This window comes from Trachinotus anak, unplaced genomic scaffold (genome assembly GCF_046630095.1).
Source record: "Trachinotus anak isolate AG129_WGS33_773 ecotype Australia unplaced genomic scaffold, CSIRO_AGI_Tana_v1 ptg000003l, whole genome shotgun sequence".
Taxonomy (NCBI): domain Eukaryota; kingdom Metazoa; phylum Chordata; class Actinopteri; order Carangiformes; family Carangidae; genus Trachinotus; species Trachinotus anak.
Genome location: NW_027273854.1, coordinates 21,134,381 through 21,149,063, shown reverse-complemented (window position 1 = coordinate 21,149,063; position 14,683 = coordinate 21,134,381). Strand labels below are relative to the sequence as shown.

General features: G+C 43.5%; 2 protein-coding genes across 2 annotated transcripts in view; both read left to right on the top strand.

Moving 5' to 3' along the window:
* The first annotated feature begins 239 nt into the window (after nt 1-239).
* Nucleotides 240-3,792, top strand: kpna2 (karyopherin alpha 2 (RAG cohort 1, importin alpha 1)). Its single transcript, XM_071474461.1, has 11 exons — nt 240-374; nt 647-759; nt 853-993; nt 1,388-1,476; nt 1,582-1,850; nt 1,940-2,034; nt 2,205-2,468; nt 2,614-2,847; nt 2,989-3,171; nt 3,262-3,411; nt 3,538-3,792. Exons 2-11 carry the CDS (start codon nt 703-705, stop codon nt 3,625-3,627), a joined length of 1,572 nt encoding a protein of 523 aa, XP_071330562.1. The 5' UTR covers nt 240-374; nt 647-702; the 3' UTR covers nt 3,628-3,792.
* Nucleotides 3,793-5,767: 1,975 nt separating this feature from the next.
* Nucleotides 5,768-14,683, top strand: part of smurf2 (SMAD specific E3 ubiquitin protein ligase 2) — a 50,539-nt gene continuing 41,623 nt past the window's right edge. Inside the window, exon 1 of the mRNA XM_071474457.1 lies at nt 5,768-6,255. Coding sequence (XP_071330558.1) covers nt 6,204-6,255 — 52 coding nt within the window. The 5' untranslated portion in view covers nt 5,768-6,203. The remainder of the gene's footprint in view (nt 6,256-14,683) is intronic.

Below are 14,683 nucleotides of genomic sequence, written 5' to 3'. Positions count from 1 at the left end.
TGTTTACTTGGAAACTGAGGTTCATTTGAGACGTGGATATTCCATAAATTATTTCCCCGTAGCGGTGCCATCACACTGGAGCCGCTATACACCGATCCGGGAACAATTCATCCATCCCGGAGCCCCGCTGATGAAGTCACGCACATGGCAGCAAACCGACCCAGAGTCAGCGTAGTCTTTTTCACGGACATTCTCGCGATGTTAACGCAGAGTGACGACACTTCCTGTGCGCTCCGTGATTTTTTTTAAACAGCCCAATGAGCGGAGGCGGCTGGATGCTTTCTCTCGAACAGTCCAATCAGGAGGCTCAGATGCAGGAATTTAAAGGTCTGTGCGGCACTTTCAGTAAACCACAACTTCTGCTCCAGCTCAAGGTAAGACCGTGTTACCTGCTTATGTAGCTTTATTTAAAGGAACGTAATTTTCTTTTTGAAAAAAAATTTATAGTTTTTAATGTTTTTATGTGTGGCGCTTACTATATTCCCAACTTGAGCTTGCTTGCCTACGTTAATGAAGAGTAGACTTGACATTAGCTTGACATGTTTGTCATTCAACTTGCTCCATAATCACGAGGCAGCTCAAGTATATCGGCTAACTTTTATTTGATTTATTTACTTTTCTTTTTTTTTTTTTACTTTATGTGCAGGAATAATACAAAACAACTTGATTTTCACTGCTGCTAAGCCTCCCTGTCACTTGAAAATGTCTGAAAACGTCGTCCGTCTGAACAAGTTCAAGAACAAAGGCAAAGATGCCAATGTGAGTTTTATCCAAGTTGCATTATCCCCAGATGTTCGCTAAAGACGCGTAGTTATGGATGTGGGACTTAATTTTCACTTGAAATCAATACAGGAGCTTCGACGCAGGAGAGTGGAGGTCAACGTGGAGCTCCGCAAGGCCAAGAAAGATGACCAGATGTTCAAAAGAAGAAATGTGGCCGCATTTCCGGATGAGGCGACTTCTCCTCTTCAAGAGAGAACCCAAAACTGTCAGGTATACAACTTTAAATCCATTATTTTAAACGGAGTAAACGTCCATTAAACAAGAATTAAATGCTACTTATATCCAGGGAGTTAATACTTGTCCTGAACACTATCAAGACCAGACCACTATAATCCAATATCCACAAATACTATACTGTGTAGAAGAGTGGTGTTAACTGAATTGAAATGTTTTGTCTCCACCATCAACCAGTAAGTAAAAGGACCCAGTCCAAAACCCCTCCCCACAAAATTCAGTCTGATTTCAACAACTCCTGTATAATAGTCGACCACTCTCAAAACTAGCAGGGATATTGCAATGGTTTTCTTGTGGTGTATAACCATTCATGTTGTCCACCTTCTGTGTATCCCATAATGCTTTGCTAATGGTATGTAACAATTTGCAGTCTGTCAGGCAGTGGACGGTGGAGGAGATTGTCGCTGGAGTGAACAGTGGTAACACTGAGTCCCAGCTGCAGGCTACGCAGGCTGCACGGTAATAACAATTCATTAAAGAACAGTTTTTAGCTTTTACTTCAGATTCAAAAACAGCTACCAACTGCCACAATGACTCACTGTTACTGTATTGTCCTGAACGCAGGAAACTGCTCTCTCGTGACAAGCATCCTCCCATTGACCAGATGATCAGTTCCGGTCTGATCCCCAAGTTTGTTGCGTTCCTGGGGCTGACAGACTGTCCTCCAATCCAGTTTGAAGCTTCCTGGGCTCTGACCAACATTGCCTCCGGGACATCCGATCAGACAGCTGCTGTCGTGGAGGGCGGGGCCATTCCTGCCTTCATAAGTCTGGTGACATCCCCCCACCAGCATATCAGCGAGCAAGCAGTCTGGGCCCTTGGAAACATTGCTGGTAATTGACAGAGCATATTTTTGTCTTTACGACTGGTCGTGACTGTTTGGTTCGTAGCAGAGGTCATTCTCTCTCTTTTTCCTGTTCAGGTGATGGATCAGCTCTTAGAGACAGGGTCATCAAGCACGGAGCTGTGGCCCCTCTGCTCAGTCTGCTAGCTGTCCCTGACCTGTCTGTATTCAGTGTAAGTATTTTGAAAAATGTAATATCTGATATCTTTAAATGTTCAAATTGAAATTGTTCACCTCATGGACATATTTAACTGCGTTTATTGACCACTAGGGGGTGCCCTAAGTTAACTAACTGCTGCTCCATGTCAAACTGATCCTTCTCTCTTACTTGATTTCTTTGCAGACCAGCTACGTGAGAAATGTGACATGGACACTGTCAAACCTCTGCCGCAACAAGAACCCCTCCCCACCTATGACTGCAATCCAGCAGATCTTGCCTGCTCTCATTCGTCTGCTACACCACGATGACCTGGAGGTGTTGGCTGACGCGTGTTGGGCTGTTTCATACCTGACAGATGGCGCAAATGACCGCATTGAGGTGGTGGTCCAAACTGGCGTAATTCCTCGCCTGGTCAAGCTGCTTGGCTTTGATGAGCTGCCCGTTGTTGTACGTATAGAGTCTCACTTGTGTTGGTGCTTCCTGTGTAGAGCTTCTGTGCAAAACTCATGTATTCTGGTGCATTGTGTCATCACCCTGCAGCAATTCCTCAGGTTCTCCCAGGTTGTAAAATGACCTTTCAACTCTTCCTCAGACCCCGGCGCTGCGTTCCATCGGCAACATTGTGACCGGCACAGATGAGCAGACTCAGGTGGTACTTGATGCTGGGGCCCTGCCCATGTTCTCCCGACTGCTGCGCCACAAAAAAGCCAACATCCAGAAAGAAGCAGCCTGGACTCTGTCCAACATCACTGCAGGGAGGGACACCCAGATCCAGGAGGTCATCAATGCAGGCCTTGTTCCATACTTGGTTGATTCGCTTGCACGGGTATGTTGTTATCGGTGGGATTCGTTTCACTTGCTGGGAGAATATAATTTCATTTGTACCAGCATACTATGGTCAATCAGATGCCTTCATTTCTCTAACTTTCCAAGTCAAGTTATTTATCCTCTTCTCTTCTCTCTGTAGGGTGACTACAAAACTCAGAAAGAGGCTGTGTGGGCTATTACAAACTTCACCAGCGGGGGCACTGTTCAGCAGGTGGTTTACCTTGTTCAAGCCAATGTGATTGAGCCTCTTCTGAATCTACTCTCCTCTAAGGACAGCAAAACTATCCTTGTCATCTTGGATGCCATCACCAATATCTTCATGGTGAGTGCTTTGACATGGAAAAATCAAAAACGTATGGAGCGAGCAAGATGGCTGTGAAATACTTGTGCTGATGTGTGTTTTTCCTGTCAGGCTGGGGATAAAATTGGGGAGTCGGACAAGCTGAGTCTAATGATCGAAGAATGTGGTGGACTGGACAAGATCGAGGCTCTGCAGTCTCACGAGAATGAGATGGTGTACAAAGCAGCCCTCAACCTGATTGAAAAATACTTCTCTGAAGAGGTACGTGTCTTTAAGATGTTTGAACTGATTTAGAATTACCTCTTTTTTTTTTTTTTTTTTTTTTTTTTCCTGCCATGACCGTGAGTGGGCTGACTGTTTTTATGCTCTTCTTGATTTCTTTCAAAGGATGAGGTGGTGCAGTCTGTGGCCCCAGAAACGACCACCGACGGTTATGCGTTTCAGATCAGTGAAAACCAGAGCTCTTTCAACTTCTAGATAACTTTCTAATACCTCTTCTCTCAACTGTACTGTACTCTAATAACCACTGTTTGTCCCTTGTTCATGTAATTGTGGAGTTCTGCTCTTTCTCTTGTATGTATTGTACATACTGTTTTAATGTGACTGAAAAAACGTGATTGTAAATAAAGTTGTCAGACCATGTGTGGGGTTTTATTTTTATCACCAACAGCATTGCAGTTTCTTTTAAAGTGGTTTGTTATGACCCACACAGCAGAGCCCAGTAGTGTAGCTGGTGATGATGCATTTACAGTTACAAGTAGTTCCCCTACAATGCGCATTGCAGAGGTGAAAGTCTCAATTACTGTTTACTTAGGATGTTACTTAGGTTCTTTTGAATTTTTTTTTTTTTTTTTTTTAAATGCATACACAGTGTGGTCCAAAAGTCTGAGATAACTTTCCCAAGTGGTTTCAGACTTGGATTTCACTGTATATTTGTCTTTTTTTTTTTTTTTAAATATTCTTTGATGATTAAATATTGTATGTTCTAACATTAGTTCTGCCATGTGAACAGTTAAAGATAAAGTGCCAATAGGTTGTTTTTTCTCTCTCTCTCTCCTTACAACTTTGACCTGTGTACAAAATCAAAACAAGTTGATCGTGCATGTACCACCCAAGGCTGCCATACGGTTTGCTTTCCTCATGCCATATTTCTAATGAATGCTCCAGGATTGGCCTCAGTACACTGATCCAGCTCTGGGTGCCGACACCAGCCAGAGTCTACATAGCTGATTCTCGGTATGATCCTGGTTTAAATCAACCTCTCCAAAACTAAATCTAGCCGTCATGTATTGTACCAATGTGAACCAGAGGGCGTCTGGTCCATTGGTCACTTTTCTCAACTTGCTCCCTTGAAGACTCATCTATGGTTCATACCAATGATAGTACACTACAGAGAGATTTTATGGGGGAATTCACTGAAGTTACAAAACCCACAACTTTGTTTTCACATTTTATTTTATTTTTTTTTTTTACAAAGAAGTGAGATATAACATGTTAATTAATGACCCTCAGAGCTAGGTAGGTGGATTTTGTTCCCTTCGGACCGAGCCAGGCTGGCAGTTTCCCCTTGTTTCCAGTTTTTTATGCTAAGCTAGGCCAACCTACTGTTAGCTGTAGCTTCCTATATAGTGTAAAGGTATTGGAGTCATATCAATCTTCTCATTTAACTCTCAACAAGAAAGAAAAAAAGGGTTATTTCTCATATGTCCAGTTTTTTAATTCTGATACAGTGCAATACATCATGATCTAGCAACACACTAACTGTACTTTCAAGTCCACATTTGTGGTAGTTTGTTTCTCACATGAACAGTATAAATCTACTATTTACTTTGTCACTGTCAAGACAATATAAAATACTGTCAAAATCATGTTACAGTGTTGTAAAATCCTGTCTCAGACTATTGTCTGCTTATGAATAATAAATATGAATAATGGCTGAATTCCATTTAGCTGCTGCAGTTTCAAGGTCCTGTTTTTTTGTTTGTTTGTTTGTTTGTTTGTTTACAATGCAACTGGAATTTATTGTCAAAAGCACAAAGAGTGGGGGTGGTTTTCTTAAATTTTATCATATTTTGCCATTATGAGAACTGTGTTAATCAGTAGCTTTCTTCTTAGTTTCTATTTCTAAACCAGTCCATACATTACCTCTCAGGGTCTTATTATTGTGCATGTTGGCTCAGTCATCCATCATGACTTCCTTCCACCTATATCATGCGTCCCAGTAAATGAATGTGCTTTTGCTGCTATGACATGTTACATTGTCTGCACTGAAAAGGGTCCATAGCAGTAAACTGAATGTAATTTTATTTATAACAAAATAATCAAGAGCACTTTTTTTTTTTTTACATATGACACACTCCTTCTCCTTGATGAAATAAATATGGTGGTGGAAGGGGCCTAGAGCTCTATGGATTGTAGCTACGCCCCTGTAAAAAGTCCTAAATGGTCACGGACACAGGGAGCTGGACTAATTTATCCCATCAAAGTAAAAACCGAGGATCGGGATTCATCACCAAGGACACACTGGGACCTGTGTGTGTGAGTGTGTGAATTACAGTTAGGTGCCACATGTTGGAGAAAGGTTTCACCCCCTCCCCAAACTGTGTTGTCGTCACTGGTCAGCTCCTACCAGCAGCCTCCTGAGGTGGGACCTAAAACCGGAGGGCTCCACAGTTCAACTCTCGCCGAGCAGAGAGGAGGACTCAGTCCGAGGCAGAGGCTCCTTCCGAAGATGTGAAGAGAAACACAGCGTTACAGACTCCCACCGCAGCTCCTTTACGCGTCTCACCGGGGAGAAGTCATTTTTTAGTAAATGCACTTTGCAGCAGTGCTACACTCGCGATCCCCCCCCCCTTTTTTTTTTTTTTTTTTTTTTTTTTTTTTTCCCTTCACAATTTGTGAGCGATCGCTATGGCAGTTCAGTCCACATCCGGGCCACAATGCCTTGACTCCATTATTGTCTAAAACTGGCGGAGTGGTTGATAAACCTTGTTATTTTTCACATTTAACGACACATTTTTATTGCGTGCAGTGAAGGCTGGAAGCGAGAGGAGATGTCTAACCAAGGAGTTCGGCGGAACGGCCCGGTGAAGCTGCGACTAACAGGTAGCTAGCAATGCTTTTAAATCCCCAAGTATACCCCCTCACACTAGCTAGGAAGGCTCGGTGTATTTGTTGGATGGGAACAGTTCCCATGGGCCATGGAGTTGGCTTGCCGCCGGTTCCTTCTCTTGTGATTTTTACGATTTTGAGAACAGCTACATTGTGTTTTTAAATGTGTATTTCTCACAGTGTTAGCTAACATGGGAGGACTGGCCTGGCAGACCAGTAGATAGCGCTGGGTTTGGATAACACTGTTCTTGGAAATAGACACAACCTTGTGATTGTCGCCAGCAACCGCCAGCACCACCAGCACCACCAGCCGTAACACGGGTCCCGGACCAACGTAGCTGTGCGTTGTGGTGTCCTGCCAGTGAGTTGGAAACCAACACGGGGTTTATGTTTCACATGTCTTTTTGACCCGTCCTATAAATGTAAATATTTGCAGGACTAGAGTGCTTCCATACACTGCTCACACTCTTCTGCTGACAGACGGGCTAGCTGGCGTTAGCCTAGCCGGACAGGCTGCCAGTGAGCTATAATCGAGCCTTTATGCCTGAACAGACCTCGGTTGAGATGACAGGCAGCTCCACAGGTCACAAGAGTCCGCAACTGCCACTGAACAGTGAGCAGTGTCCCTTAACTGCCTCCTGACAGACAGCTGCCTCCTTTGTTTGTTACTGGCGTTAAAACAGGTCACCATTGAGTTGTATCCATGCAGCATTAGTCCAGCCTCAACTAACAGCAGCTCATGTTTCTACATTACAATCCACTCTTAAACTCTTGGAAGTTGGGTCTGTTCAAACTGACTAATTGGTTGTGAAGTAAACATGCATTTGTGCAGGTCTGCTTGGACATCTCCCTCTCCCTCCCAGCTGTTTGGTTTGTGCCTTTTCAACATAAACAGCGAAGGAAAAAAAAAAAAAAGGTTTACATGAGTGCACACTGTTTTGACTGGGAGACAGGCCTGACAGCTGCCCTCTTTGATGTAAGTCCAGGATCTGACCTGAATCAAATTCCAGGGCCGTCTATTTCTATCAGGAGGAGCCAAATTAAATATTTAAGCTGGTGCAGTTTCTGATAGGAATAAGTGGAGACAAGAAGGAGGGTTCTCAGTGAGATGGATTTAATGAGCTGCGGATGCAAGGTGGCCAAGGACAGCAAGCCTTCAGCAACATTTTACACAGGTGTTGTATATCTTCTAGGGTTCACTACATAATGAGAAGGGGTTTGAACAAAGATTAAGTATCCAGCATTCATGAAATAAATGGAGTATGTAGACACATTTGACATCAGGCACTTTTAGGCTACTTTGCTTCTATAATGGTTAAGTTCTTGCAGAGGATTTTTTCTCAAAATGGTTTAGAGTATTTTGCAATGCAATATTTGAATTGTGTTAACCATGTAACAGCATTTTATATATGCATGAACCTGTTACAGACAAACAAGTCATTGCTCTTTCCCTTGCACAGCAGCACAGCATCAGATTGCAAGTTTCTGACGCTGCATTAATTTTCCAGCCGGCAGACCTTACTTTATTCATGATCCGCTGATGTCCCTCAGAGACATGTCGCCACACAATCTTTTTGTACGTGACTTTGATGTTGAAATCCAGAGGAGCCCATTAGGCTGTGAATTAGTTTGTCACCGCAGTTTGAGATGGACCACATTGGTCTCCTGGAGGAATGCTAAGAATGTGAGTTCACTGTGAAAAACGGCGAGAGCAGGAACTCACAGACCACCTCTCCTCCTGATGTTGAGTGACACTGTGCACCCCTCCGGACTACATATAATCCCAGTTGGGGAACAATAGAAATCCATCACTCCATAAAAACGTGAATTTTTTTTCGTGGTGCTTTTTTTTTTTTTTTTTTTTTTTTTTTTTTTCCCCCCCAGTACCATCAGCAATTTCTTTCAGAATTATGTAATATTGGGCCATGCCATCCACATGGTCAGCTCTGCCCTGTAGCTGGGCTGGCTGCATTCACTTTCTGTTGCTCTCCATTGTGGAAAACAGTGCAAATCAGGGCTCAGAGCAGGAGAGGAAGCTCTATAGGAAGGCAGCCGCCTGGTGGTAGAGCCCAAGTGCTCACTTTTAACATAGAGGCTTCACTACATGCTCTCATTACGTGTTTCTTTGTTTAGCGCTGCACAGCTGTGTATACTAGGTTGATTATATTGCTGCTTAGGGAGTAACGGGCCCAGAGAGTGTCATTGCGACATTGTAGCTGCATGTTGTCATCTGCAGTCGAGCTGAATTTTGACACATAGCTGCCGATGAATTTGTTTCCAGGCAGGTTGTGAATGATGAGTTGCTACATTTAAACAGGCCTGTAGCTGTTTGTGCTGTAGGCGTCTCTCCTTGCTGACAACCCCCCTGTCCATTTGAACCAGATGTTGCAGATGTTTGCCAGCTATTAAACTGGAAAAATATGGCAAGCAAGCTGCTAAAACTAACACTTGGGGTGAGAATTACCCCTTGACTACACGGGACAGGTTTCCATTATACTCTACAGCTGATCACTCTTAAATTATGTGACACACAAACACAGATAATGGCATTACATGCACGATCCACCGAGTCATAAATTACATCATTAAGTCACGGCTCATTGCTTTGTCTGATCATTCTTAAATTCTGTCATGCAGACATAGCTCATGGCATAATTTGCACCACTTTTCCATGCAGCCGTAAATTCGATGACATGCAGTTGAAGGCAAAGTCGCAGATTTCCCTCTAATACGATTGAGACAGAAAAGAGAACGCATCCCTCCAATTTGTCTCACACTGTAATCACATATGACATAGTCAGAGATGCTTCGTCTCTGCCCTTTAAATACATTTTCTGCCCAGAAAGATGTGAATCAGCGTAATAAACGAACTGCTGTTTGTTTGATAATCTGCTCTGATTCAGGTTCTTGACGTTTATTGCTGTTTTCGTCTTAGCTGCGAGGTTACATATGACTTGTTAAGCATATGGTTTGCTCATCTGAATTCTTTGGCGCGGTGCAGACGAGCGAAGAGAGCTATCTCAGTGGGATTCCCTAGAATTCTCCATTCGCATTCCCACCTCTTCCTCTGTGAGTCACTCCTGTTCTTTCCGACTGTAAGCCTCTTCCCCCTCAGACCAAGTCCAAAGCATATTTCACTCCCACCCTTACTAACTGAGCTTCCTCCACGCTTTCTGATCCTCTGTTTGTCTGATGCTCTCTCTGTAGGTAGTTTCGCGTCTTTTCATTTCACTGGAAATGACCAGGATTTGACAGTGCTGCAGCCGACTCTACAAACAGAGAGAGAGGTCCTCTATTTTCGATGAAATGGTTGGAAAATTTCCCCTGCTCTTCTCCCTTGTTAGACGACTGACAGTTGAATGGACACAGATGCTGCTTGAGAATCAAACAGACTTATTTTAAAGATGCAACAAAGGCCCTGGGGTTTCACACTGGCCCACTGTGTGGCTTTGAGTGAAAGGCTAAGGTCTCTCCTTTTTCGTGCTTTTTTTCAATGCAGCTCAGTGACTGTAGTCTACAGACGGGGGTCTTTGCATGTTGGGTAGTTGAAGAAGAAAGCCCCACAGCTGGGCACAGATGGGGCTGTGGAGGCAAAGGACCTGATGATCAAGAGAGTTTTAATGTGGTCTGAGCCGGCACTTGGTACATTCATGTGGTCTCAGTCAGAGCCATTTTACAGAGTGGCTGTATGGAAGTGATTTGGGTTCATCTGGGTGTTCAGACAGGATACATTGTAAATACACAGTGATTAGCTGCATGTGGTGGACTGTTGAGTCTACTGGCCCATCATGGACATGCATTTTGAGCAAACATTTCCACATTTTGCTTTAACAAGATGTAAAAGAAAACAAAATAATAGCGGCTAAAGACCAGAAAAAAAAATGTGGTGTGGGAATCCAAAAGGAAACGTAACAAGCAATTATTGCATATCATTTGTAGACGTTTTCCTTCCCCCTGCTGAGAGCCTCCCATAATTTTAAATTGTTCCATCAATTAATTGACTGGCTGGGGTTGGCTTTCCTGTTGGTTCAGCTGCTCTTCAATGAGGACAAAGCCTTCTGCGGTTGCTCTACCCTCAACCGCCGCCAGCAACGGCCCGGAGGAGACCAGATGTAGCAGGGGGAGAGAGAGTGGGCAGCTTCGTGGAGAGGAAGTGCTCCCCAGACCCAAACACTTGTCCAAACGTCACCCCTGACAGGTGGGGAGCAGAACAGCCCAGAATCCCCCTTTTGAGGTTCCCCTGTAACAATAAAGTGAAGAATTGCAGTCATATTACTCAGCAGGACATTAGGCGTCTTGTGTGTAGCTTGTAGAGCTGGGTGGCTTTCAGCTCTATCCTGTCACTGTATTATAACAGCGTGCCATGGGTTAGATTAGTGGGCGGCATGTGTGGTTTGGGGAGACTGTCTCTTCCTGCTGAGGAGAGCATCAACACTTCAGAATGGCCGCTTTGTACCATTAACAACAGATAATATTTTCCTGGATCCACACACCCTGTTTCATTTGGAGCCTGAAAGAACAGAGACAGTTACCAACATGTTCTCTGTTTGTACTTGGACTGTCCTGCATCAGTGGTTCCCAGCCAGGGCTACTTGTAGCTCAGGGGTATTTCTGCAGTTGGCAGCGGGTGCATAGAAAGATTTTTGCTAATTGCTAACTAGACTGACTGTTTGATTTAAAAAAAAATACAGTGTGTCTACATAGTGAGTCAGCTGTAACACCTGAGGATTATGTGTTGCACCACCAGCAAACTAGTTCTGAACAGTTCGGGGAAAGTCATGGATAAATGTTAGAAATTACTAGCTGAAAAAAGGATAAATGGTTGAAATTGTTAGCTAAAAGTAATGGATGGTTGCAATATTTACATAAAAGTGATGGACACATGGTTGAAATAGTTAGAAAAAGGTAAGGGATACATGGTTGAAACCTTTAGCTTCTGTCCCTTTTTAAGGTAGTGATTTTAATGCAGGCAACTTACCAAACAAACCTTAACACAGATGGTTCAACTGTAATATCCACTTTTATATCATTTAGAGCGTTAAATAAGATTGAACGTTAAATAATAGTTTTAAATCAGTTCAAATAAACACACGTAGAATATGACCAGTGGTGTTGATGATGGGAAACTTGAGCTCATCTAACAGGGCTGCAGGTGCATGTTTTGAGGGGAGAAGATGCTGGAAACCACCATAGCATGCTTCATGATGACTGACGATTTTTTTATTGATTGTATGATTTTATGTTATCACCTCTATTATTACATGGTGTTATCACTAATCCATGCAATGTGCCATAGTACATAGTGCATTGATCCAATGAGAGGGAATCTAGCTGGGAGGTGATGCTTATAGTAAGCTGTGGTCACCAGAGCATCCATAGCACTGTTCTCCAGCCCGTGTGGTATCTCACACTGAGACACGGACTTCTCTCAAGGTGTGTCATTCTGTGGCTTTTCATCCTCCCGGTAGAGAGAAGGAAGCTAGTCCTCTTTTTATTTCCGTTTCTTTGATTTATGGAGTCAATATGCAGGAAGCCTTGGCTAATTACAGTTCATAAAGAATTAAAATGAGTGTGGTGTACTCAGCCAGGATGACTCATAGGGTTTTTTTTTTTTTTGTTGTTTTTTTTTTTTTTTTTTTTACATCTCAGTTCAGGATCTATACACTGTCTTGCAGAGCTTGCACCGGTCGTGTGCCTGCTGTAGCCCTGTCAGAGGGGAAGAGTGCAGAGAGTGAGAGTGTCTCTTTGGCCTTTGAGGAGTGCTAATCCTCCTGGGTGGTTTGGGAAAGACCTTCTTCAAAGGGCTGCTCTGTTAACCTGGCTGTGGTGGTTAATGGGTCAGAATTGGATTAGTGGTGAGTGTGAGGGAGGGGAGCTCCAGTGAGAACTAAACTGATTCTTGTCCGCAGGCTCTTCCCCTATCGCTTCTGCCTGGCTGTTCTCCATGCTGTCTCCTCCACTGCCCTCACCCCTCTATTTCTTGCCTATTTCCCAAACTTGTTCTCCCTTTGAAGTTAGAAACTCCACTTGAGGGTGTTTTTTTTTTAATCAGTGGTGGCTGCATGCATATCTAATGTCAGTCTAGAACTGACTGTCTGACTTTAGATGCCCTTAGTTTTCTGCAGCCTATGCCGAAGACGAGTAGACATTTTCATTATGTTTTATTTTACTATTTTATTGACTGCTTTTGTCATTCATGTGGCTGTTTTTATTGTTTTATGTATTTGTTTTTTTGCTGCTGTTTTGTTGTTTGTATAATTTGAAAATTACACAGGAGAATTGAACTTTTGTTGCAGCTTTTACAAAGCATGACAAAGGGCAAGCACGAGACGCTGGCCTCATGATTGTAGGCTGTTCTGATCCAAGCTTATTATGGCAGCCTGAGTCACATCAGTGGTGCAAAAAGGCCTCACTTTGTAGACAGATCCTCAATTTGCAAGAGCTTGTAGTTGCTGAAATTAATGCAATAAGGGATGGAGCAGCCCCTTCGTGGTGTGTTTATTGTTGAAATTCATACTGAAATAGTGATGAATTCAATACATCTGTTGCCCTAGTAAAGCCTCACCACATCACATTCATTACTTGTCTCACAACATCTGTGGCTTTTGTGCTGTCAAGAGAGACAAGTGTGGTGGTTTGCCATCACACCCGTGCCTAGCTCACAATGGCGTGCCAGTACAACGGAGCCCTTTTCTCTAATCATTACACTGGTCAATGTTCAACTCCTCTGTGGAGGGTGAAGGCCGAGTGGTTGTGATTGAAGCTTTGGCATTAAGCCTCTTCCCTCCTTCATTTGTTTGTAGGGATGTCTGTGATTATTATCATCTCTCAGCAGTGGGCCCAGGTGAGATCACTCAGCAAGTTTGCACAAAGTCTCATTAGCTCTTACAAATATCCACACATGCAAAGGGTGCTTTCACTTTCCTTGGAAAGGCTGGTGGAGGCTGGGTGGCCAGAGCGCTCCTGCGCAGCCTTCTGATGACGGAGGGTAACCTGAGATTAATTCTTCAACGTGCCGGCTCTGCTTTAAACCTGGATGGACACGGGTTGATACGATTAACTCTGACTAACCTCAAGCAGATGGGGGTCTCTCAAATCTCCAGTGTTACTGGCTAGAGGGTGTATGGGGGTTTGGCGCAAAAGCCGCAAGACGCCAACAGCTGACTGGAGGCGTCTGTCCGTGCCTCGGACTGACGTTTGAGCCCCTTCAGTCCTGTGAGGAGATGGGATCAGAAGAAAGATGTTTATATTCACACCGTATCACATTTCAAATAGCATCTCTGCTGAAGTTGTACAAATACACCACAGAATTCCTGTGCAGTAAAAAAAAGTCAGACTGCGTATGCATTGAGAAGCAAATGTGATATTTAAACAATGAGGGTTTTTGCTCCCTAATGCTCTTGTTTTAGATTTAGAAGAATCCTAAATATGTACAGGGGCCCCTAGACTCTCGCTATTCATTGTCTACTTATGATGACTCTTGAGATTGGCTTCGATGTGTAACTGTCTGATAAGAGTTGTGGTTGGTTTCACAGGAAATTCATTATGAAACTAACCTTTAAAACCAAAACTGGGAGTGCCAAATGTCTGATGATTCAGCTCTCGGGCAGATGTTACAGAAACTGTAGTCACTCATGTTGGGAATGTTCAGAAATGGAGCCTAATATTTACTCTCACAAACCTTATTATTACAGGCAAAGCACTTGATGTACCGATTCACATCCAGAGCTTCATGCTGAAAGAGTCCTATCTTAAGTTGGCGACTCTTTGTAAACTGAGCCAGAAGTTGCTTCCACCTTGGTTTCCCATGAATGAATGAAATTGTTGTTTGGATAAATTGATAAACTAAGCTCAGGCTTGTGATGGTCACATGTAACATTCTCCACACATCAACACATTTTTTTTTCCTCAAATTGAAACTCGCAGCTCATCTTTAAGGACCGTGATTTTATATTTGACGTCTTAAAATGCGGCTTCATTTAACAAACCAGGCTGTGACGGGTGATTTCATCGAAGTGTGGCTAATTTTGGCTCAGACATGACAACACATGTCCTGCAGACACGTGTCATCTAATTTAAACACGACTTGCAACACATAGTAAAAGTTGTTTATGGCGTGCACCTGCACACAGCGGCATCTGGTCACGGCTGTTTGATGGAGAGACCACGGCTGTATCTCAGTCAGACATCAGGGCTAGTTCATGTTGATAACTGCTGGTGATGAACCTTACGTCACTAAGAAATGAGGGAGGGTGTTGGTATGTGGCTGCGCAGCGCTTTCATCTATGATTACGACACAATTACTGTCCTGATTGTAAAAAGTGGCTGCGAGGCCTCCGTCCAACACATTCATTGGCAAAGGAGATGGTAGAGAAGGGAAAAATATGGCCGGGTGGTAATGATGTAATCCTGCTCCCAGATG